The sequence below is a fragment of the Pezoporus occidentalis genome, unplaced genomic scaffold (genome assembly GCF_034315485.1).
Source record: "Pezoporus occidentalis ecotype Australia unplaced genomic scaffold, CSIRO_AGI_Poc_V1 ctg4, whole genome shotgun sequence".
Lineage (NCBI taxonomy): Eukaryota > Metazoa > Chordata > Aves > Psittaciformes > Psittacidae > Pezoporus > Pezoporus occidentalis.
The window spans coordinates 27146838-27170142 of NW_026915724.1; the positions used below are offsets into that span (position 1 = coordinate 27146838).

Sequence of the window (23305 nt, forward strand, 5' to 3'; positions counted from 1 at the left end):
TCCTCAAAATGCTGCACATAATTTAAAGAAGAAAATCATAAAAAGAACTGGAAAGAATTGCAGTTCTTAATACCTTACTATATAATTTACTATTCTACTAAAGAAAAAAAAAAGTTCTCATTATCCAAAAAGGATGACTAAATAACTATCTAGACAAAACCCTAAAACATTACCAGAGGAACACAGAAGTGGAATCCAGAAATGGAATCTCCAATATGACTATCTTTTCTGTGACATAAAGAAGTAATAGAGATTCTTTTTTTGTTGATTGTATTTTTTAAGGCATTTCTGAACACTTCAGAAGGAAGAAGTGATCAATATAATAATTTTGATAAGAAACACTGGTAGATCTCATTTCAAACTTTTAGCCTCTACTGCTACACCTTGTTTGTAATTCAGCAGTTATTTATTGATCTCATACCTGCTGAGAGCTGTTAGCAAATGTGCCTGTTGAAGAGCAATTCCAGTATCTTCTGGAGTAACAACCAGCAGGTTGTGCAGAAGGTTGCAAACAGCTGACAAAAGAGCAGGTGTTACTACAGCCCACTGTTTAGAAAGGGCAGCAGACATGGGAGAATCATGTTGACTTGGAGATTCTGTTGTGGTTGTTTCACTTTGACCTAGAGTGCATTTAATAACAACAAAAACAAAAATAAAACAAAACAAAACCACCAGAAAAAAAAAAAAAAGAACACAAAATATTAATTAAAGCAGTTACAGAAAACAAATTGCTTTTTATTTTTCATAAAACATCCAATTTAACTTTACATTTAAAAGGTATATTTGGAAGAAAATAAACAAAATAAAACCAAAAGGAAATAAAAAAGAAATCAGATACTGGAAAAGCATTATTTGAAATAGTCCTGAAATAATATGTTTGTTCTACTAGACACTAATAATTGTTAAAAATAAATGGTGAATTTGGAAAAATATATAGTTTTACTTCTATCCTTCACAGAAAAATATTTTATATTTGTACACAGATGTCTCTACATATATTATACGTATTTTTTTACATTACATACATTTTTATCTATCTACATACATAGAGAATTATATATACATTGCTGTGTGTGTGCATATATGTACATGGCAGCTTTACGAAAATTGACTGTTTTGAAAGGGTGAATGGATGCCAGAAATAGAACTTCAGTCTTGTGTGACATTTCACACAGTATCAACCATTTTTACTTATTTTTCTCAAGTATATTTCACCCTTATTTAATTTTAAAGGCAGTGTTTCGTGTTTGTCTTCTAAAACAACCACTAGAAGCATCAATGGTCATTGTTCCAGCAATACACAAGTTCCATATGCGTGGACAAATACTGGAATACGGGCAGGCTAATACATCATACTAATAATTAGGTACCAAACCCAAAGTTTGACTTACCTTGTGCCATAAGCCGATCAACTACAGTTTCAGGAATAAAACTGATTGGATTTGTTGGAACTGTTGCCTGAAGCTCTGTAACAGTCCCCAGTGTTGGTGACATAGACAGAATCTAGAAAGCCATAAAAAGGAAATTAGTCGATCCCAGCAGGGATCAGACTTCTATTTATATTTTGCTTGGGGTGCAAGGGGAACCACAACATGACAGGACCCAGTAAAACCAAAACACAATGCAAAAATTACACTTCATAACCAGTTTGACTACATTTTGTTCCCTATATCTGTGTGTATGTATATACATGTTCTATAAACATCCAATAACTGAAACTACTGAAAGATGTTTCTGGCTGTTTGCATTTCACATTTCCGTTAAAAACTGATCAATGGTCGTGTCACTGAAAATTCCTCCTCTTCATCCCTCTTTCATCTATATAATTGACTCAATCTTCATTCTGATAAAGATAGAAAGGCATTACTGAAGCATTTAAACTCAATTTTTTCATGGATTATTTACTCTACTGAGAACATCAGCACTTGTCCATTTGTAACAGGACATGCTCAGATAAAAATATCACAAGTGCATTAGTCATCAGCCAAAGCTGACATTCCAGAGACTTTCTGACTATGGGTTCTTCTCTTAATCTTAGGCCTCTGTGTATCCATGTCACAGTGAAGATATAGTTACATGATAGTAAATTCTACTGTCATACTACCATGCTCCTCCTTCCAGTTTTACATTATCTATCATATTATTAATTTTGCATGCTTTCAAAAGTTCCTAATGCTCTTGCTACTGTGTTTAAAACCACAAGCTTGAGGCAGGAGACCTAGAGTCTCCAGCTTAATAAGGCGCTTTTGCGACACAACAAGACCTGTGACCTATTTCAAGAGTATAGGATAAATATCTCCCATGTCAGGACAATTTTTAATTTCTGTTTTTTGTTTTCTAGCTGGATCATTCACATCACAAAAGTTTTCTTCAAGAATTTCACTATACAGTGTAAAGAATACAGAATGCTGGGGAATCCAGTGAGCTTGAAGGAGGATGTCATTAGGCTTTCCCTCACAGCAAACTTCCTAAGGAAGACCAAAATATTTCAAAGATTTTTTTTTTTTCCCAGTTCTATTAGAAAATCAGTTGGAATACTTGTTTTTACCTAAAGGAAAGTCAAAAGTTACTTAATTGACAAAAACTGTGGAGGAAAGAAATCACAGATTACTCCCTTCCTAGCTATTGTATCCTTGAAGTTAGGTCACTGTTTTCCAGGTTTAGCTTTGATTTACTCAGCAGCATTTTGAGCTACAGGAACAGTCAGCTTAGTCTCATCTCCTAGAAGGTTTAACCCCACCTCCCACTCCCTATCACTTTCAAATGTTGTTAGGCATCTATTGGTGCATCTTTACTTGAAACCACACTGCCTGCATGACCTAAAGGTTGCCATCTCCATGCTGTAACTCCCTTCTCCCCCCTATTTTTTTTCTTGTCTCCCATTATTGCTCATCTTACAGTCCTTAATCTTTTTCCTCACGCATGCTCATTTGTTCCTTAAAAAAGGCAGAAGATTACTGTAACAGAGAAAACAAGCTACAGTAAGACATGGGATGCATGTCTGAATCCCAGGATTTGCATATAGCTTGGGTCACAGAAACACTAGGACATGCTTGGCTAAATAGTTTTCCTGTTAGTAAAATGCAGTACCAAATTGTACCAACGAACTTAAACTCAAGTTCTGGTTAGATCATACAAATAAAAATCATATTTACCAATTGAAATAAACTATTTAAAGCGTCACGCTTGCTGATTAAAATAATTATTAAAATCTATTATTTATATTAAACCAATCCACCTTGACACATGATAAATTCTGCACTTATTCAGCAACATGCTTCAATTCCAAGCATTCTAGTAAGTGACAAAAACAAACACTTTCTCAAAAAGTACAAACCCAAAATGCAACTTCTAGCAGTCCATACGGTTCTTCTGCAATAAGAAAAGCACTAAAAGTATTACTATGCTGAAAGTAATTTTGACTATTTTATTATGTATTATATAAGTTTTCACATATTAGTAAATACTATCACCTACATTACACACTTCTTTCTCACATTCTACAACAGTCTGAGCACTTTGGGCAAAGAAATAAAACACAAGTTCTTAGACAAGTTAAAAAAAAAATTAATAAATGCTTTATCTACTTAGAATAATACCAGCTTCCTGCACTGATAGAACATTTATTGGTAATTGTTTCACAGTGGAACATGGGTTAAGACCAGAAATTTTCTGCTGTCTTAACAGAGGAGACATAGTAGCACAATCAAGTTGTTTTCACAATGTTCTGCCCTCCAGGAGAGAAAAGATATTACAATTTTTATAAATCTCTTTGATAAGGATGAACTGGGAGTCTGGGACATTGTACCTAGTAAAGGATATTTTCTACTGCCACTACAATCTTTCTGGGAGCAATGCAGCACTCTGTGGCTTAACAGTGAAACCACAGACTTTGGAAGGGGAATTATTGGGGAATAGAAAGGGTTGTGTGTGGGGAGAAGATGAGGACTGCAGATTAGAACTAATACAAAAACTGTCTGAGTGGAAACACAGGAGAAATGTGAGGGGCTTGCCATTTATCTACCAGATATGAATAAAAGGTCGTTTCTTAACCTCTAGTATAAAAATCCCACTGGCACTGCTTTAATAGGCTTGCAGTGATTAATTCTATTCAGTTCTATTTTCAAAGGTTTAAATCACTTAACTGTATAGCAGTCTGGTAACCATGGTTCCATAAAATAAAGCACACATTTTTGTAAAATAGCAAGAAGATTTCATAGGAAAAATGGCCATGACTTAACACTACCTGGGAAATGTCTGTAGATCTTTAACATGCACCATTTTTAGCTCAAGTTTTTTAATAACTGTTCATTTTGCTAAACTGTCCTGAGCACAGAACAGCCCTAGTGTATTTATACATTGTGAAGCAAGTTAGAATATCTATGCTGATTGGTGTTCTCCGTCATACGTACTAAATATAAACCAAACATGTTGGTTACAACAGAAATGAAGATTTGTCCTCTGTAATGATAACCTGAGTTAATGTTTAAACTATGAATTCTATATATTTTTAATCTCAGAATTGGGCATTCTGAAGTATCCACATTCCAGCTTACAGAAAAATAAACATAAATTTGATAAAAATCTTTAATCCAGAGAACTTAAAAGACACTAAATACAGTGCATAGATAACAGCTAACAAAACAGTGCTGCTGCTTTCACATGACCTTGAAACATTGATTTCATCCTCACATTGCTATTCTTTATAAAATGGGCAAGAGAGTACTTATAGCCTCTGCAAGACCTCTGACAGACTATTTTATACACTAAATTCAAAAAAGAAAGTTTCCTGTTATTGACGTACCTGCTTTTTAACATTCTCAATTTTATTTTCTGCAAATTTGGGGATGGGGAAAAAAAATGATGGAGCAAAAAGTAATTTAGATTTTTATTTTCACTTAAGGTCACATGAACACTGTAGAAAAGCAGCCTTTGATAGCAGATAGCTCAAGTAAAGTATTGATTACATGAAAACTGAAAACAAAGGAAAACTAACAGTGTCTTTTTCTTTTTGCCCAAACTGTTTTCAAACATAAAAAAAAAATACAGTGGATCTTTTCACAGAAAAAAATTCACATCATTTAGTAAAAATACATCACTTTTGCTTCTCCAAATATATTCAGGATATGGCTTACTGAAGATAAAAGCAGTTTCAGCTTCCTAGACTGACATTCATCAAATGAACAAATATGGACAAATTTAGGAAAACAAAAAAAAATCCCAAATATCAGAGAAGATCTTCTGATAGAAACAATTCTGCTTGGTTTGACAGCTGGTAGCTGTCAATTATTTGTGTATGTCGACCATGAAAAACCTAACATTTTTCCCTTCAGTAAGAACAGCAGGCTCCCTTTCATCTGCGATAGGGAAAGCATGCCATCTAGCGGGCTTGGAATAAGTACATCTTACTATCATCAATATATAAAACTTCAAACTTTTGGCAATGACTTCACCATGTATTCCTTAATTTTTTCATACATCAAAATGGAAATCTTTGGGCCAAACTGTAGGAATATAAAATTTAAATTTATCTAGGAATAAACTGTGAATCCCTGACTTAAGGACAATTTTGAGATTTTAAAGGTATTTTAAAGGTTTTTCCAAACTTTACTAGAAGCACAGTTAATAGTCATTAACTGCTCTCTGAAATACAGTTTGTAGTTAGCCTTAGTTCCCTTCCTCTGTCCTTCTTCTCCTAACTACTATTGGCATTTGAACATCAGACCTCTGCATCTTACCATCTGTCATGTCAGCAATGGTACTTTATTAGAGATAAGAAACTTAGTAAAAACAAGAATTTAGAGCTGCTAAAACAGTCCATGAATGACAAATGGTAATTAACTTCTATAAGTGACAATCAAAGTTTTTCTGTGAAACTTTCATATGTATCAGGGGAAGAAGGAAAACAAAACAAAACCAACACTTGAATAAAATTCTCTTACATTCTCTGTAAGAGCATAATCTTAGCAAATATAAAGTCTCAACCTCTGGAAGACTGACACAAGTAAGTGTATCTTAGCATTTGAGTTTTCCACTTTAAATAATTAGTTGCCCATTCGTTAAATAGAATTTTAGTGCTATACTTTTACATTAAACTATGATGCTACTTTACACATACAAATACAAATTTGGTATAGTATATTGAAATTATTTTTTCCCTTTTTCTGTTGAAGCGATTTCATGTAACGAACTCTTCATGAGAACTCAAGCACAAGTTTAAGGAGATTAGAGACTCAACCCTCATGAATTGCTGAAATATACTTTTCACTCAAGTAACATGAACCAAACAAGATCAAATTTGTTCAACTTTTATTCCTATCAGAAAGTGGCATTTAATTTATTCATTAAAAAGCAATTTGGAAACAACTGCTTCCAAACAACCTGAGATTTTTTTGTACCTGTTTTTAGAGCACTATTCCTGTTAGCATCTACTTTCTGAGTTACATGCACTTTCATTTATTTTAGTTTCAAATGTTCAAATTTGAATATTTGTGTTTAAAATCACCCCAAGGGTCATTGGGGGGGTTTGGGTTCTTTAGATAAATGAAAATCAAAATAATTAATACAATTTCGGAAAAAGAGAAATTTTAGCTTGACACTAGGATACACCTTTTCCTCAATTACCAAAAACATGCCAGATAACAGTCACAGCACTAGACAGCAACAAATTCATAAAAGAGAACAGTAAGGAAAAATTAAAATTGCAAAATATTTTCAGACAAAACTCCACTACTGGCTTTTCTGTGTTTTAATGTCATGATCCACAGGAAAACTGGACATAACAATTTTAGTGAACAAAATAAGATAGCATCCTGTGCTTTATAATTCTTTGTCATATACCACATCTGTTTAACATAAAAACTTCTGAGCTATGACATTATGGCTTTCATATTACACTAGATAGTCTTTCATAAATCAAAAATTTTTGAAGAAAAAATTATTAAAATGGATTTCAGTGCAACATGTCAGAGTTTTCTTGGTTATGCTGCAGCCTGTGAAAATATATGATTTTTATCATGTAACTAATGAATGTTATAAAAGCTTCCTCCACAGCCTGATCTGATATTGCAAATCTACTCTGGAAGTAGAAGAATGTATTTCAATGCCTCTTCCTTTGCATCAGCCATCTTGAAAGACAGCATATGTTTATAGCTTTTCATTGCAATAATCATCCTAGCCAGAAACAAATTTTTCAAACAGCCACCTGCTTTCTTGTATTTTTCACGCCTATTTTGGGTCTTGCAAACACTTGTGCCACTGTTATACTCCGTAAAAGCAGTTTCAGAATCCAGAGTTTATTGTGACACAGAATATAATTTTAACCCAAATACTTATGTGGTTTTGATTGATCCAGTTTTGTAGCTGTGTAGTGTAAATATGGGTTCACTCTGAAAGAACAGTAAGGATAAAAGCAGCAGAAGTAACAACTATAGATGGAGATGACTGCATTTTGTCAATAAAGTGAATTACAAAGTAATCTGTAGAGAGTATGTCTCATATTGCCATGAGAAGCTACAGAATTCAGCAGCGCTTATGCATTTCACTAGTCTAGGTAAGCTATTTTATTTATTTCAGCTCAGGTAAATAACCATAAAAGTTTTCTTCGACACATCAAATCTACTTCAGAGTAAATTTAAATTTAGTTTCAGCTTTTACATTTTCGGTTTCATTTCAGCTGGTGTTTTATGTTTTGTTGGGTTTCTATAGCATTTGTAAAAGTGTTAATTTTATTCAAAGCATTTCACAAACAACTTGGAATATAAAATTAATAGATTGCTCTGCAAGTTACCATAGTTTCAGATGTTGACTGGGAATGTGAAGAATGGCTTTGACTGGATGAAGCCTTCCAAAGATTAAGAGAATCATCAAAATCTGCAGCAGAAAAAAGGAATTAAAAAAAAAAAAAAAAATCAAACAAAAAAGAAGCTTTCTTTTTCATTCCTAAAAGACCTGCAGAGAGCATTACAAGATTTTCAAAGGATTGTTTCTGTGAAACAGAAAAGTAGCCAACCAGAGTTATATTCTGATCTCTTCAGAATTACAAATTTTCATATATTGTAACTACGAATTCTTATTCAGGAAATCCCTTTAATAAACAGGACTTAAATATAACACAATTTTCAGTGCAACAAAATAGTCTGGAAAAATCTACACGTAAGCAGTTGCATAGACTTTAATAATTTGAAATAGTTCGGATTTAGTTTTATTTAAAATGTAATAATACAAAAGTATCTAAGATACTGAGGTGTCACAGTACAAACATAATTAACAGATGTCCTTGTCCTTCACATTTTAAGAGAAGCAGTTTCAAGAGAACCCATATTCATAAATACAATGAAGATAGAATTACTTTGTAGATCTCTTTCAGAATGAAAAATGCCAGAAACAGCACAAAACTGTCAATAGCAGGTTTTGACGGCTTTCATACATTTAGGAAAAAAAGCTATGAATAGAGAACAAGATTATACAGATTCTGAATGCAAAATCCACAAAAGTAGAAGTCCTAAATATATCTTAGCTAATTACTAAACTGAACTAACTAATTTTAATTTTAACCTAACTTTGTGGATGAGGTTTTTTTTATATACTCCTGAAAAATGTGAGAAAAATACATTGGGGAATAACATGACAAAAATGGGTTTAGGAAGATAAACCAAAGCAAGACCTTCTATTAAGAGATATGGGACCTATCAAAAAACAAAAACAGGTCATTATAGATAAACAACACAATTCTGAACATATGAATAGAGGACTTGTAAGCCTTTCAAGCACTACAGTTTTAGAGATGGAGCAAATATTGCCATGCCCTCCCTTTTTTTAAAATAAACAAAAGTTCTGTATCTTGTTCCTGAAATATAGATTATTCTCCCCCTTCATTTCAAAGCTCCTGGAAAAACATGGTTTTTTTTTGGTTTTGCTTTTCAATAATGTGATAAAACATCTTTCAACTGCTCACTGAAAAGTTCTACAATCCTGGAGTTTGAGTTGCTCTTATATACTACTGCATCAACTAACAGAACTACCAAGAGGCACAAATAAGATGAGCACGGAAGGAGTGAAAAGTGTTGGATTGAAAAAAATTACACTTAAATAAGAAAACAGATTACACTTATAGCCACAGAGAATTTTTTTACTGCTAAGTTAATTCTCTGATAAATCAGAGAGTTAACCAATAATACTTATTTTCCTTGGGTCTGTCAAAGTCACAACTTGCTAGGGGAGATAACACTCCTCTTCTGTTCGTGTTTCTCTAAGTTTAACAGAAGCAGGCCTACAACAACTGTTTAAATCTGTCACCTTAGAAGATGGAAATTCAAAAAATCAGGCACACATAAAAGAAAGAAACCAAGAAGAACGAACTTACTAATTTTCCCTCCCTTTAACAGTTTTTACTAATGGAGCTCTGATGAATTTTCTACCTTTCTAAACTTAAGTTCATAATGTATACTTGGACAAGAATGTCAGTTCCGACAATGCATCATAGAAAGAACTAGATCAATATTTTTTTTTTAACCTGTCTGCCTGGAGTATCTCAAATCTGATTTTCATATTGATTCATTGTTTTCTGAACAATATTTCTGAGTATTAATTTATTTTCAGTCTACAAATTAAATTACATCTGATGTCTTAGAATGCAGTTAACTTCAGCATATAAGAGCCCACTCCTACTCATGCATCTTTAAAGTTGAATACATCAAGAAAGAGGAGTCTTAGAAATAGTCCATATATTTCTTTTCCTAAACTTTCATTGTATTGGTCTGTCAAAGTCATAACTGTAAAAAGTATTTTACAAACAATATTTTGCAAGAAATCATACTGCAGAACCAACTGCATCTTTTCTATTTGTAACTTTCTGAAGATGTAGATAACAGCTCAGAGCTTTTTCTCCACTATGTTAAAACTACTGGCTTATCCACCACTGAAATCCTCAGAGCAATATTTTTCTTAACGTATTTAAGTGCACGGCTTGAATATTAATTTTCAGTTCAATTTTTAGTAAGAATTTTTTCAGGTAAGTTACTCAAAACTAGAAATTATTTATGTAGGTTTAAAACTCTAGAAGATCGTATTAACATCACTTACCAGTTATACCACCTTTTTCTATGATGAGGTTGTCTTCCTTGGAAGAATTCAGATCAAACATGTAACATCCTAGGTAACAGTGTTTCACCATCTGCTTCACCTGCTCATAGAACTGGCAGTGATACAAAAGGGCTTTAAGTGCAGGTTTTCCTGTCTGAGAGAGGCCGGATTCTTCATCACGTACACATGGACCCTGAAGATGTGAAATTCACAGACATCATTTCTTCAAAGGAATGTTTTACATAAAACTGTCCAAAAAAGCTCAAATCAAACCTACTACTGTGTATGAGTGCATATACATAGCTGCTTTACAGGCTGTAACTAATAGATTCCAAAAATCAAATGCAGATTTTATTAAGGCTGAGTTAAATCATAATATATTACAAAAACTGCAATATTTTAGCAAAATATAAGTAGCTATTTAGGAAATGGTAGCTATTTGGGAAATTTATTAACAGCTAAATAGAAAGTGATGGAAAGCTGTAAATGGGTGGTTTTAAGACTATATGTATCGGGAGACTTTACAATTTTCATTTCTTATTTAATTCAAATTACAGATAACAACTAATGCAAAAGTTTTCCTTAGAAAAAGAGCACAGTGATACTAAAAGAAGAGTAAATGTCCTGAAAAGGTCATCCTGTTCTAAAATATACTGCCATTATACTACAACTACCTGTGTCAATCTACTGTGATAAAAGATTTATTTAGAAAACAAGACATGAAAAGAAAGAACTTCTCTTTGAAGCATGGTTTTCAGACACGTCTTTTCAAATACCGACTTCAGGGAATACTTTCTAGAGCAGTGGATTTATACATGAAAAGAAACTTCTTAGTTTTATTTCAAATAAACAGCTTATTTTGGTTTTGTTACAGTATTCCTATGGTAACAGAAGACAACATGAAGTTTTATTAAGCTACAAGATACCCTCTTTCTGATTGACTATAAATATTATAAGTAATAATTGCCAAAAGAACCCACACTGAGAAAAATTCAAACCAATTTCATACTGCAAGGTAATTTTAGGCGGCGTCTTGCAGTACTTCAAGAAGAAACTAGTTAGAACTGTGGAAAGAAAATTCATCACTTTCTTTGGCAGCTGGGAGAGAGTAGAGAGAGATCAACTGCAAATCAGTAATTTGAAAAACACTATTTGTCCCCAGTAGGCTCTAAATCTCTCCCAGCTCCTCCATTTACAATGAGCACAAGCTTACTTTCTTAGAAAACAAACAAAAAAAAAAAACAGATCAAGTAGAAGCACTAAAACTAATTTATGGTACATCCTAATTATAACCAGAGTTTTAGATAGCTGCTGCTTATTGTTTGGTTTCTGTTATACAGAAACTACTTTCTTGATTTGCATTTTATACCAATTAATAGAGAATCAGACATGACTGTCTGAAGAAGAATGTAGCGTTTAATGTAAGATGTTTATGATAAATTATAAAAATGTAGTCATACACTGTCAGCAATATGCTTAGACTGTATCAACTATGACAAATGCATACTCTGGAAATTTCGTTACCCAGAACTGCCTTTGCCAGTTTAAAAAACTGTGCCAGATACTTCATTGTACAGCAGGAACCCATGAAGAGTTACATTTATAACAAGTGCTCTTACTTCAGCAATCTTCATACAACACAGTATGTTGCAGAATGCTGTGTAAATGCTATGCAAAGGTGACTTTACCCATGACAAAAAATTTCCAATGCCATTCTTTAAACTAATATAGCAAAATGAATTATCAACTAGATAACAGGAACACTACAGACACTGCTGTGGAGACACTAGACTACAAACTATTTACAGTCTTTCCTTTTCGTATTTGTCTAACGGATAAAGATGATGACATTCTACATTGGGTACTTTGGTACATGGCTCCTATTAATTCACCTAGATCCACATAATAGCTCTTCTCTGAACTCACATGCAGTAATGGCAACAGATGAAACATCTTACCCATTGCAAAGGAAAAAAAAAAAAAGAAAAGCAACTCTGAAATACAGAATTTTATCTTGTCGGTATCTTACAATTTTAAGCGTTGCTTGTATTTTCAACAGTTTTAATTTACCAGTTACCATAAAGTGCTATTTGATAACAACTTTCAGCATGAATACTGATTAAACGGGATTAGTAAAAAAAAAAAAAAAAACCAAGAAAAACCTTCTTCCCTATGAGGGTAGTCAAACATTAGAACAAGTTTCCCAGACAGACTATACCCTTGGAGATACTCAAAACCAAACTGGACACAGACCCAAGCAACCCGCTCTAGTTCACCCTGCTTCGCAACGAGTTATGTTTTTAAGAAGCATTCAAATTTACATAAGCAACCAGCTGCTTCATTTCTCTTTGGAAAGGGTCGTTTCTCATCACTTACTTTTTTTTTAACCCTCTTCAAAACATTTTATAAAGCACCACATTATCAGAATTTTATCTTCCTCATACCTATCAAATCATGCTGCATTTTAAGTGCAGGTTAAATAATCAATACCTATCCTAAATGTTAATGATACTATGTAAGTAAGCAAATTTCCTAGGAATTGAAATTACTATATTCATGAAATACGACACACATAAACAAACAAACTTTGTTTCTGTTCTTGAACTTGCTAGAAGTCTGAAAGAAGTTTGTCTATTCATATATTTTGCCTTCTCAAATGTCATCTTAGACATGTAATTCTTTAAATTTATATTTTATAGGCATGCTGACATAAGTTTTTTTATCTAATAACATCTCTCTGTGATGCTATGACCTTTCTCATTCAATGTAATAGTCACTCACTTGCCAAATGCAATCTTTCATGTCTACCGTAGGAAGTGGAATCACAAGGAGATTTTGTAGAATAAAAGCAGCCTGAAATAAATGAAAGCATCATTATTGATATCTAGCCATCAAAGCTAAAAAAAACCCCAACAAAACAAAAACAAAAAAGCAGATCAGATTGAACCGCACAGTCCACAAGTCTACGTATTACACCATTGCTTCAGACATATGCTGAAACACAAAGAATTTTCATGTTCATGTTGGAAAAAAAAAATAAATTAGAAGGATATAACCCAAAACCCCTCAAGCTTCACCTACAATAAATGCCATTAGGGCAAACAGTTTAATCACTGTTCCAGTACAGTCAATCCTATCCAATTAGCATAACAAGATGTACTGGAGAAAAATCCCAGAAGGGAAAAACTTAACTGTTTATGACCCTCCACTTTACTATTGTTATGTTTTGTATTAATTGAGACAATTCTGGGACATAGTGGGATACACAGACACATTGGTTCCAAATATCTTCCTTTCTCGATAACATGGCATGTGTGTTTTGCTAATTTATATCACACACATTTTGCATGTATATGTCAGTGGACTGAAACTGCTTATTTTATATTTTGTCAATCTTTTGTCAATAATTGGACTCTTAAGATACTACTGAAAAAATGTGTAAGTTAAATAAAACAATGAGGTTGCTTTATTGCTCATTCTCAAAAGTATTTTGCACAAATAAATTCAAAATATTAATTTGGAAAATGTTACTAGTTGAGCAATAAAGCTGGGAAAGAAATAAATAACCCACTATGTTTCACCATTTCTCTTTCTTAGTCCTTGGAAAATAAGAAAAACATTACACTTAGAGTTGATAAAGCTGCGAAAAATGTGTACACAACTTAAATATAGTACTATATAGTTCTATGTGGTGTTCTGTTAGAGTACAGTGCCTAGACAGATTATTTCATGCTTGCAATGGGGAGGTATTTATCACAGATCAACTGATGAGTTCATACCAAAGTGTACATAAATCGTACAAAACATTCATTAGAATCTGGGCTAATTTGTTATGCTTTAGCAACCTATTTATCTGCCTGAGTAAGCCTTAGGAGTTTTTATGCATTCCCTTATATTATTTAGATCTTTTCTGCTTTTACAGTAGTCATCTGTGTTTGTTGCTTCTTGAGTAATTCTAAATAAGAAGCTAAACACTTAACTAGGTATCATTTAACTTACAAAACAGTAGGTGTTGTGCAGCACTGTAGAGCACATATATAGAAAAAATATTTAAAAATCTTTTCTCCTTAATGAAAAAAATCTTTACAATCTATGACAACAGAAGGACACAAGAAACATACCTCCCTGCGTACCATGCTACATTCAGATTGGTCCAGAAGGATGTTTATCACTGTTCCCCACAGACCTCCTGAAATATTCTGGCAACTTTCTGCTAACGCAATACATCCTACTTCAAGAGATGTAAGAGCTGATCCTATTCCAAGTGCTGTAAATCTGACCTAGTACATATAAAGGAAACACAAAGTGATATTTCTTACAGTAATTGGCAACAAGTTTTTAAAAAATTATTAAGTTGTATCAACTGAGCCCAGAGCTTAATGGAATAACTTAAAAAGTAACAACCTCTTTTCCTACATTTCTCTGGTCATATATTCATAATCACAACTATGTGTAAGTAAACGACTGAATTAATAGATCAGCTTCTGAATATGTAAAAATATAAAGACAGTCTTCAAAATTCTTAACATTTTACCACTTAAAAATAATTCCATTTAGCAAACTTGCAATTTAACAGATTTGCATCAAATATACTTAGCTCTGAATCTGTAGTTGATATAAATGTTTCTGCTTTTCAACTAAGTAACAGCAATATCAATGAGAACTGCCTATGAATCATGATCACAAGTGACTAATGAAAGCATACAAGACAGAAAACGTAGGGAAGGATTCCTCAGAAGATATTTATATGGAAGCATTCTCTCTACTTTATTAATACTGTAATTTAGTATATAGTGAGTAACATTTTAAATAATAGAAACCAGCAGTTTCAATATTAAATAAATTGATGAAACTGAATTTTTGCAAATACATAAGGGTCAAAATAAGATATCAACTTCACATTTTATTAACTAACCTCAGGGTCTCTATCTACCCATAAAGGAACCAGCCATGCCAAACCTAGCTGAGAAAGAACTTGCTCTTCACTGTTATCATAAGGCAAAGACCAAAGAGATACCCAGTCCTGATTAAAAAAAAAAAAAAAGAAATTATTTTATAAATCTTTCAATGCCACACAGTCTACCCACAGCCTGAGCTACCAATTACATGCTAAAACATTTTAAATGCACACAGCACTGATATTCCAGGAAAGTTTTTGATTCTGCCTCTATAAACATGTCGACTGTGCCTTCTTCAAAGAATTAGGAGAGCAGTGCTAAAGGGAGATTAAATATACTGGGATAATTATTTCTATTCAAAATTTACTCCATACATTTTTAATTTCTGCTTATTGTTAAAATCTGTCTTTCTTCTACACGTGCAGAAAACTACTAAATAAGGACCTGCAATTATTACTTAGATCACAATTTATTCTTTTTCTTCATGCATCTGCCACATTATTAAATAAAGCTTCTCAGGCTACCACATACTAATTAGCTGCAGATTCCATGAAATCATACTTGGCTTTACAAATTAACTTTTTAGCTCAGGTTAAAAAAAACCTCCATACCTGCCAAATGCTCTCTTTAACCATGGCACTACAAAAAATGATACATTAAATTCATAATGAATTATGACACCTAAAATTTTATGTATTTGTATTTCAGATTTGTATTCCAGATATGAATTTTGCTATTAAGTAATGATAACCCCTTTAATGAGACAATCATTGTTTCATGTATGCATGTATGTGTGTATATACGCATACATGAAAGAATACACACATGTATAAACATGTTAGAAAGCCCATTATCTGCACAAGGCTGAAGAAATAATGATGTCATAAATCCTTAAATTCATTCATCTTGCATAAAATTATGATTTTTTTTTATAAAAAGAAAATTATACTTTATTCTCAAATAAGGCCTTTCTCAATCCACAGAATTACATGCAGAATAATTCCAGTAGGGCTAGAACCGAATCTTCAGCTTTCCTATTCATTTATCTAACATCATACAACTAATGAGATTGAGCAGATTTATTTTTTTTATTTTTACTATCTGTTGCCATAAGATGTCATAAGGCATTTTCCCCCACCACATTTGAAAATCTGTGTGTAGCCCTCACAAATGACAAGATAAGGGCAAGCATAAGGCACTCACCATATCCTTGGCTTGAGCAGTCATTTCATGAGATAAGTGAAGCAAGCAAAGAACTGTGCTTTTCGTAACACCTTTTCCCATGAAGGACATAGCATTTCCTCCCCATTCAACATAAAACGATGAGATGACCTAGAAGCAGGGGTACAGCTTCATGGTAGATTTACTCTAAGCAGTATACAGGTAGAGTACAAACTCTTACATAAACTGTCTACTAAAATATAATTTAAATTCATGAAAAGATGGCAGACTTTTAGCTGAAAATTTATTTCTTTATTAGTCATTTGGTCATGTGATGGTTTCCTATACGGTTACACTTCTGAAGATCAGTGGGTTTTATTTGCTTCTCAAATGAAGACTGCAGCCAAGCATAATAATAACCACAATATTAATAGAGACCTGAAAGTTTGTTTTTAATGTGAACAGCCCATTTATTGTACACAAGTTTTTATGCTATGTTTGGAATTAAAAATATAACTTCATTTCAAAATTCTGTGCTCAAGAAGAAGGGCCACTTACATCTTTTATTGATTTGAACTGGAATAAAAATGAATCAGCTTGGTATATAAAATCCTAATCAACAGACCTAAAGGTCACTGGATCATAACATAAAATAAACTCTGTGACCAAGTATCCCCATATATGTTAAAATAAAAGGATGCTGCTCTCAACAAAAAATGCCCCAAAATATTTTATTAAAATCATAATCTTAAGACTTATACTTCTGGATGTATACTTTTTTCCCCAGAACATGGCAATTTAAGTCTCAATTTTTGCTGCTGTTCTTTCTTTCAGTGGCCAACTCTACAGAAATTCTTTCGGTCCCACTTTCTCCCCTTACCCAAAAAGACCTACAATTACTTTAATATTTAAGCCAAGTAAAACTGCATAATTTTTCCACACATAGAGCTTATGCATTACTAGCTGATTTCATTCCATAATATTCATTAGGACTTTGTCTAGTAATAACCTTTCTTTTACACTAACAACATCTATAACCTTGGTGCCGCTTTTAGTCTAGACTTCAAATCTCAAAACTCATCTAATCAAACAGTTCTAAAACATTTATTTCTATTCAAGAAAATCTTGGCAAGTGAAAACTTACCCCTAAAATTTTTTCTTCCATCATAAACATGATTATCATCTGTATACAAACTTTCCGGACACTTATCTGGTTGATATCCATATCATTCAGAATTGCAAATGAATTAAACCTACTTTAAAACTTTTTCAAGCCTCAGATTTTAGTATTTGAAACTAAAAAGAAAACTTCTGAAAGGTACCTACCCTACTGAATACCTCTAAAACAATCAAAAAGCCAGATCTATGCTTTTTCTACAGCTTTAAGAAAACTGACGTTTTCAAAGGATGGAATTTTAGGAGCAAAAACTAGTTGTCTATCATGGTCATGGACATAACAAACAACACTGAAAACAAGAATGAAATTTTGGCTTCCCAAGAGCTGCATCATCTTGAATTACTTCATTTCTGCTTTTTCTGTGTAAAAAACCTGCCTCATGCATTACTGTTCCACCAGACCACCTTTCACACATGGATTTTGCCTGTGGGAGACTACCTTGGATTTTCACCTTAGTGTTTCAATAAAACAAACAAATAAAAAAATAATTAAAAAAAAAGCCAGCACCCTCCCCTAAAAAAAATCAAAACCAAACCAAACAAAAAAAACCAAACCCACCCACATCTACTTCTCATCTTGATTAAACTATAGTCACTCTTCCTATCACCTGTTAAACAGAGGATGAAGGTGCACACAATAACACACAAAACAGTCACTCTTTAGAACAATAGATACAGATCACTCAGTCTCTATATTTTTGCTATTTACTTAGTAGAAAAAAGCATCTTTACCTCACCTATTCCTAGTGATGATACTCACTAAAAGTACATTGTTAAAATTATAGTGTCGTTAGTTAAAAACATTTCTTTACAAACATTCAAACTAAAAACTAAGTAATAAGGTAAGCTACTTACCTCAAGAAGACCCGTTAAATATCTCTTACAAATTGTGACAGGTTCAACTTCAGCAGAATAGGTACTCCAGCCTGGAAGTGCAGTAACGTGAACCATTCCTCCTAATGTTCTCTCCAGTGAAGGAAGTCCATAAAAACGCAGTGCATCTGTTAGCCTTAAACAGTGTAGCAGCTTCAGAGCCAGCTCAGTTCTGAAAGAGCCAGCAAGTTCCAAGCCCTCTCTGGTTTAATTGTAAAAAACAAAAATCATTAACTGTGAACACGAAGCTATTACAAGGAATAATCTTCCAAGAAGGCAATGCCTCATTCTTCTTAGTCTGAAAGTCTCAGCATCTCAATTAGTTACTGTTGCCTTATGTACAGAGTAGCATGGAACTAAATTTGACAGTTCTAGCTTCAACGAGGTTCTGAGAACATAATATTGCATCTGATTATAACAGGGCTGCTTAACTAAAATCTGACAAGCTAGGTATAACTAATTATTAAGGAGCATGTTAAATAAACAGACTGAGAATAATGAATAACAATGAGAAGAGCTGCAATGTTTAGTAGTTACACTTATGTTTGTTCTTGCTGACAAGACAAATTTAAAAACATTTCCTGCAAAATACCATCAATCTAGAATTCAGGTAGATATACCGGTATGTGAGATATAACTAGCAGGAATTTCTATAATCCCCCCTTTTCCAGCTGCCAAGACTTTTCGAAAATGAATAACTGAGTGGGAAGAGCAAAGATAACGTGTTGAAAGTATCTTTAAAAACAATTAAATTGTGGCACTTAAATAAACAAATATTATCTTAAGCTGCAATTCTAGTACCTCTTATAATACACATGGACAGAGAGATTTAGTGTGGGAATATGTCAGATACTCAGAGAAAAATGATATAAATGCTGTGTTTAACTGACAAAAAGGTTTGAACTTCATGCTGGAAGTAGCTGTACTAAATAATCACTAATATGTACTGATATACTGTATTGGGCTAAAAAAGGAGTTCAACTGTAATAAACTTTTGTTGATACTTCGAATATTTCAATGTTTTACTTTGACATAAATAAATGGTTCAAAATCAATGCAGTTATCATTTGCTTGTGAAAATTTCCAGCAGTGAGAAAGAAATGGCCCATATTCTCCCTGCAGTCAAACCATCTATTTGCTGAACAGATGACCACTAATACATCATCTTCCAAGTTTCCTAGTTGATTTTACTGTGAGAAGGCCTACCTAATGTTGATCTTCAAAAGCAGTATAGTCCATTTTTACAATTAAAGATGATTAGGTCATCATGTAATTATATTTAAATTCTGCCCAAGATACACCAGCATTAAGTATTATGATCCCCAGTCAGAATTACACAGGCAGGTTCATTTATACTGTACCTGTCAGTCACTGACATGGAAGAAAATAACAATGTGTTAAAAAGACGAATGAGTTCTTTATCCAGTTGCTGCCTGACAGCAGTTTGTATTTCATCTATTTCATCCCGCACTTGGGATTCTGGTCGCACCAGGAGGCCCAAAAGGGATTTTGGCTTCTAGAAGAAAAGAATAAAAATACAGTCAGAAAATGCATTATTTAAATCCTATTTTAATACCCACACAAAAGCCATTTTTCTGTTAGGAGCTTGCAAATCACACAAAGTAAAAATTACAAATTTGATGATCATTTCACTAAAAAGTATTTCTGTAAAAAGCACAGTAAAAAATTCCTATAATTATCAATTACTTGAATCTTGACTCTACTAAATGGCACAAAAGAATCTACTGTTAAAGCCTTTAAAATTTCCTGGCATTAAGCCATGACGCAGTGTATTTTGAAGAGTGAAAGTCAGTTAACCTGCAATAAAAATGTAGATCACAAAAAAAAGAAAACACATAGTAGAAACATTAGATCAAGTTCTATCTTGTATGTCTCCGCTGAAAGGCTTAAAATAATTTGATACAAAGATACATTAATATATTGAATGGACCATACTCACAAAATTTTATAGGATTCCCAGTTAGCCATATGAATTAAAGCACCTGAGTTCTATACGTAATTAAAATTGTCTACTAGCATTTTTTTTCCTAAATGTTTAGACTGTATTTTAAAATGGGGAAATACAAGTGCATGGAGACTGTACTTATTATGATAGCCTTTTTAAGACCATGAATTATCTTGTATGTGGGCAGTTTGCCCTTGCTCTGTGAAGAACAGTACTTTGCAAACTCCTAAAACTGCAGCCATCACTTTTATCCTTTGTTTTTATAAAGCAAGATTGAAATATTTTATTTGACAAATATAATAAAAGTTGGTTTATATTGCTTTACGATGTTCATTTTCTACTTGTCTTTATATTTTCCAATTTTACACATCTTAAATTGAACAGTACTGGATATAACAAATCTCAAATAGAAAGCACAGGAGTCTAGAAAAACTGAAAAATAGACATAACCATTAAAAAAACAAACTTAAGTGACATACACACTGAAAGCAAATCTATCCTAACTTACATTTCTTGTTCTTAATGTGAGACAGATAAGTCTTATTTCTATCTTTTTGCCAAACAGAACATTCCAAAACACCTGTACATCAACCTTTAAGTTACATAGACAACACATATGCAGTTACGTAGCTAAGCATACCTTATACAGCTGTCTATGCTTAGCACACATGTATGCACGTGTACATCCATATGCACACATATGTACATAGTTACATAGTTAACAATACCATATAAATATATATAGTTATATGCACATATAGAGTTCTGCATATAGCTATGCATAGCTGACTATAGTGATACAGCTTTATTCAACTGTATTAGCAGGGATACACCAGACAAAGACACACTGGTAGATGTTGCTTACTTCTAGCAAATATAAAATCTGAGTTTAGAGAAACAATTCATATACCAAGTAAAGGAGAGAAGAAAATTAACTCTTGTTCAAAGTTACCTTCCCCAAACACTACAACCGTAGCACCAACCACAAAGTAGCAGACATTAATACCACAGTATCTGCTATTTCTTTTGTTGCTAAAGTCATTTTTGTGGAGGAACTCACCAGAAACAAACCAGCCAACCAGTTCACAGTTACATTATTTCTCACAGTCTACAGCTAACTTCTTAGATATATTCTTACATTTTTAAGCAATGATTTCAAGATCCACTTTAGATGGTTTGACTCCAAACTTGATCTCTGCTCTCTAAGCAACTTGTTTAAAAATCTTAAGACATCTACTAAAAGCTTCTCATCCTCCACAGAAGCTGGAAGCACTTGCAGAAACCTGCAATACAAACAAGAATGCTTACTTTCATACTTACAGCACATTAAAAAAGTTTAAAATCTCAACCTAATACGGCTGAAGTCACCAGCAAATGTGGAATCAGATCAACATCTGCATTACATATATTTACATATAGCAAATACAGTTATATTAATTATATTATATGTAGGCTATATTATTATATACTTTTATGCATTTCTTGTGTATTATAAAATTGTTATGCATATTTAAAAGTCTATTTGCATACAATAAACATAGGATGTATACAGTAAAAGGTAGAAAAATCTGAATGTCACAAGAAAGAAAAGGTAATTATCTATTAATAATTACAATTAATAATAATAGCAAAGCCAACCTACGTATTTTAAATAACCTTTATTTCAAACACAGCATTCTTATTTATTGCTGGTTTTGTGTACGTAAATTACAAAACCACATAAACTTTGAGGTTGGAAAGGACCTCTGGAGGTCCAACCACCTTGCTCATGCAGGGATGTTTCCTGACGTTCAGAGGTAACCTCCTGTGTTTCAGTGTGCGTGCATTACCTTTAGTCCTATCATTGGCCACCACTGCAAAGACCCTGGCTCAGTCTTCTTTATACCCTCCCTTCAGGTACTTGCATACATTGATAAGATCCCTGCTCTGAACCTTTTCCAGGCTTACCAGTATCAGCTCTCTCAGTCTTTCCTCATAGAAAAGATGACTCAGTCTTTCGTTGTATTTCTGGGGCTTCAATGGACCCTCATCTATATGTCCACATCCTTCTTGTACTGAGGAGTCTGGAACTGAACCAAGCACTCTAGGTGTGGCCTCACCAGTACAGAGTGGAAGGTAAGGATCACTTGCCTCAACATGCTGGCAAGAGTCCTCCTAATCCAGTCCAGGGTACCACTACCCTTCTTTTCTAAAAGGCACATTGCTCCTGTTCAGCATGGTGTACAGCAGGATCCCCAGGTACTTTCCTTAAAAGTTGATTTCCAGCTTGGTTGGCCACAATTTATGCTGCTGCATGGGGCTGCTGCCACCCAGGTGCAGGAGTCTGCACCAGTCCTTGTTCAGCTTCACAAAGTTTGTGTCAACTCACTTCTTCAGCCTATCAAGGTCCCTCTGGACGACAGCACAACACTGGCACACCAGCCACTCCTCCCAGTTTTGTAACATAAGCAAAATTGCTGAGGGTGTATTCTGCTCCATAATCTTAATTGTTAATGAAGATGTTGAACAGGATTGGACCCAGTCTTGATTTCCATTAACTTTGCCATTCATGTGCATGGAAATGGGTTTCAGGATTAGCAGCTCCATCACCTTCCCAGGGATCGAGGTCAGGCTGACTAGCCTGCAGTTCATGGGTTCTCACTTCTGCCGTTTTTGAAGACAGGAGTGATATCTGCTTTCTTCCCATTCTCAGGCACCTCTCCCAGTCATTTAGATTGATCAAAGCGGACATCAAATTACTTCAATCAGGATATACTCATGGGTGTATCCCATCAGGCACGTCTTTATGTATGTCCAGTGTGCTTACGTATTCTCTACACTGTATTATGTACTCTTCTACCAACATGTCTTTCTTGCTTCAGAATTTCCCCCTGGTCTCTGGGACCTCAGATTCCTGAAAGCCAGTCTTGCTGATAAAGTCTGAGGTGAAGACATTCATTATCTCAGCCTCTTCCATGTCCTGCGTCATTGGGACTCCTGCCTCTTTCAGCAGCAAGCTCACTTCTTCCCTAACCTTCCTTTCATCACCTATGTACTTACAGAAGCCCTTCTTGTCTTCGACATCCCTTGCCAGATTCAATTAAAGGTGGGTTTTCTGTTTTGCTGACTGCACACCTCTGCAGGGTCAGGCAATATCTCTCTATCTCTC

At 33.7% G+C, this 23305-nt stretch overlaps 1 protein-coding gene across 3 annotated transcripts in view; it reads right to left on the reverse strand.

The window, feature by feature from the left end:
• The window catches only part of RTTN (rotatin), an 87561-nt gene that overhangs the window by 24093 nt on the left and 40163 nt on the right, over positions 1-23305 (reverse strand). For all 3 annotated transcript variants that reach the window (XM_062633077.1, XM_062633076.1, XM_062633078.1), the window contains 11 exons: positions 21296-21440; positions 19553-19707; positions 18174-18393; positions 16185-16313; positions 14999-15106; positions 14205-14363; positions 12865-12936; positions 10084-10276; positions 7790-7872; positions 1392-1503; positions 422-620 (listed from right to left, as the gene is read on the reverse strand). In XM_062633077.1, coding sequence (XP_062489061.1) covers positions 422-620; positions 1392-1503; positions 7790-7872; positions 10084-10276; positions 12865-12936; positions 14205-14363; positions 14999-15106; positions 16185-16313; positions 18174-18393; positions 19553-19707; positions 21296-21440 — 1575 coding nt within the window. The remainder of the gene's footprint in view (positions 1-421; positions 621-1391; positions 1504-7789; positions 7873-10083; positions 10277-12864; positions 12937-14204; positions 14364-14998; positions 15107-16184; positions 16314-18173; positions 18394-19552; positions 19708-21295; positions 21441-23305) is intronic.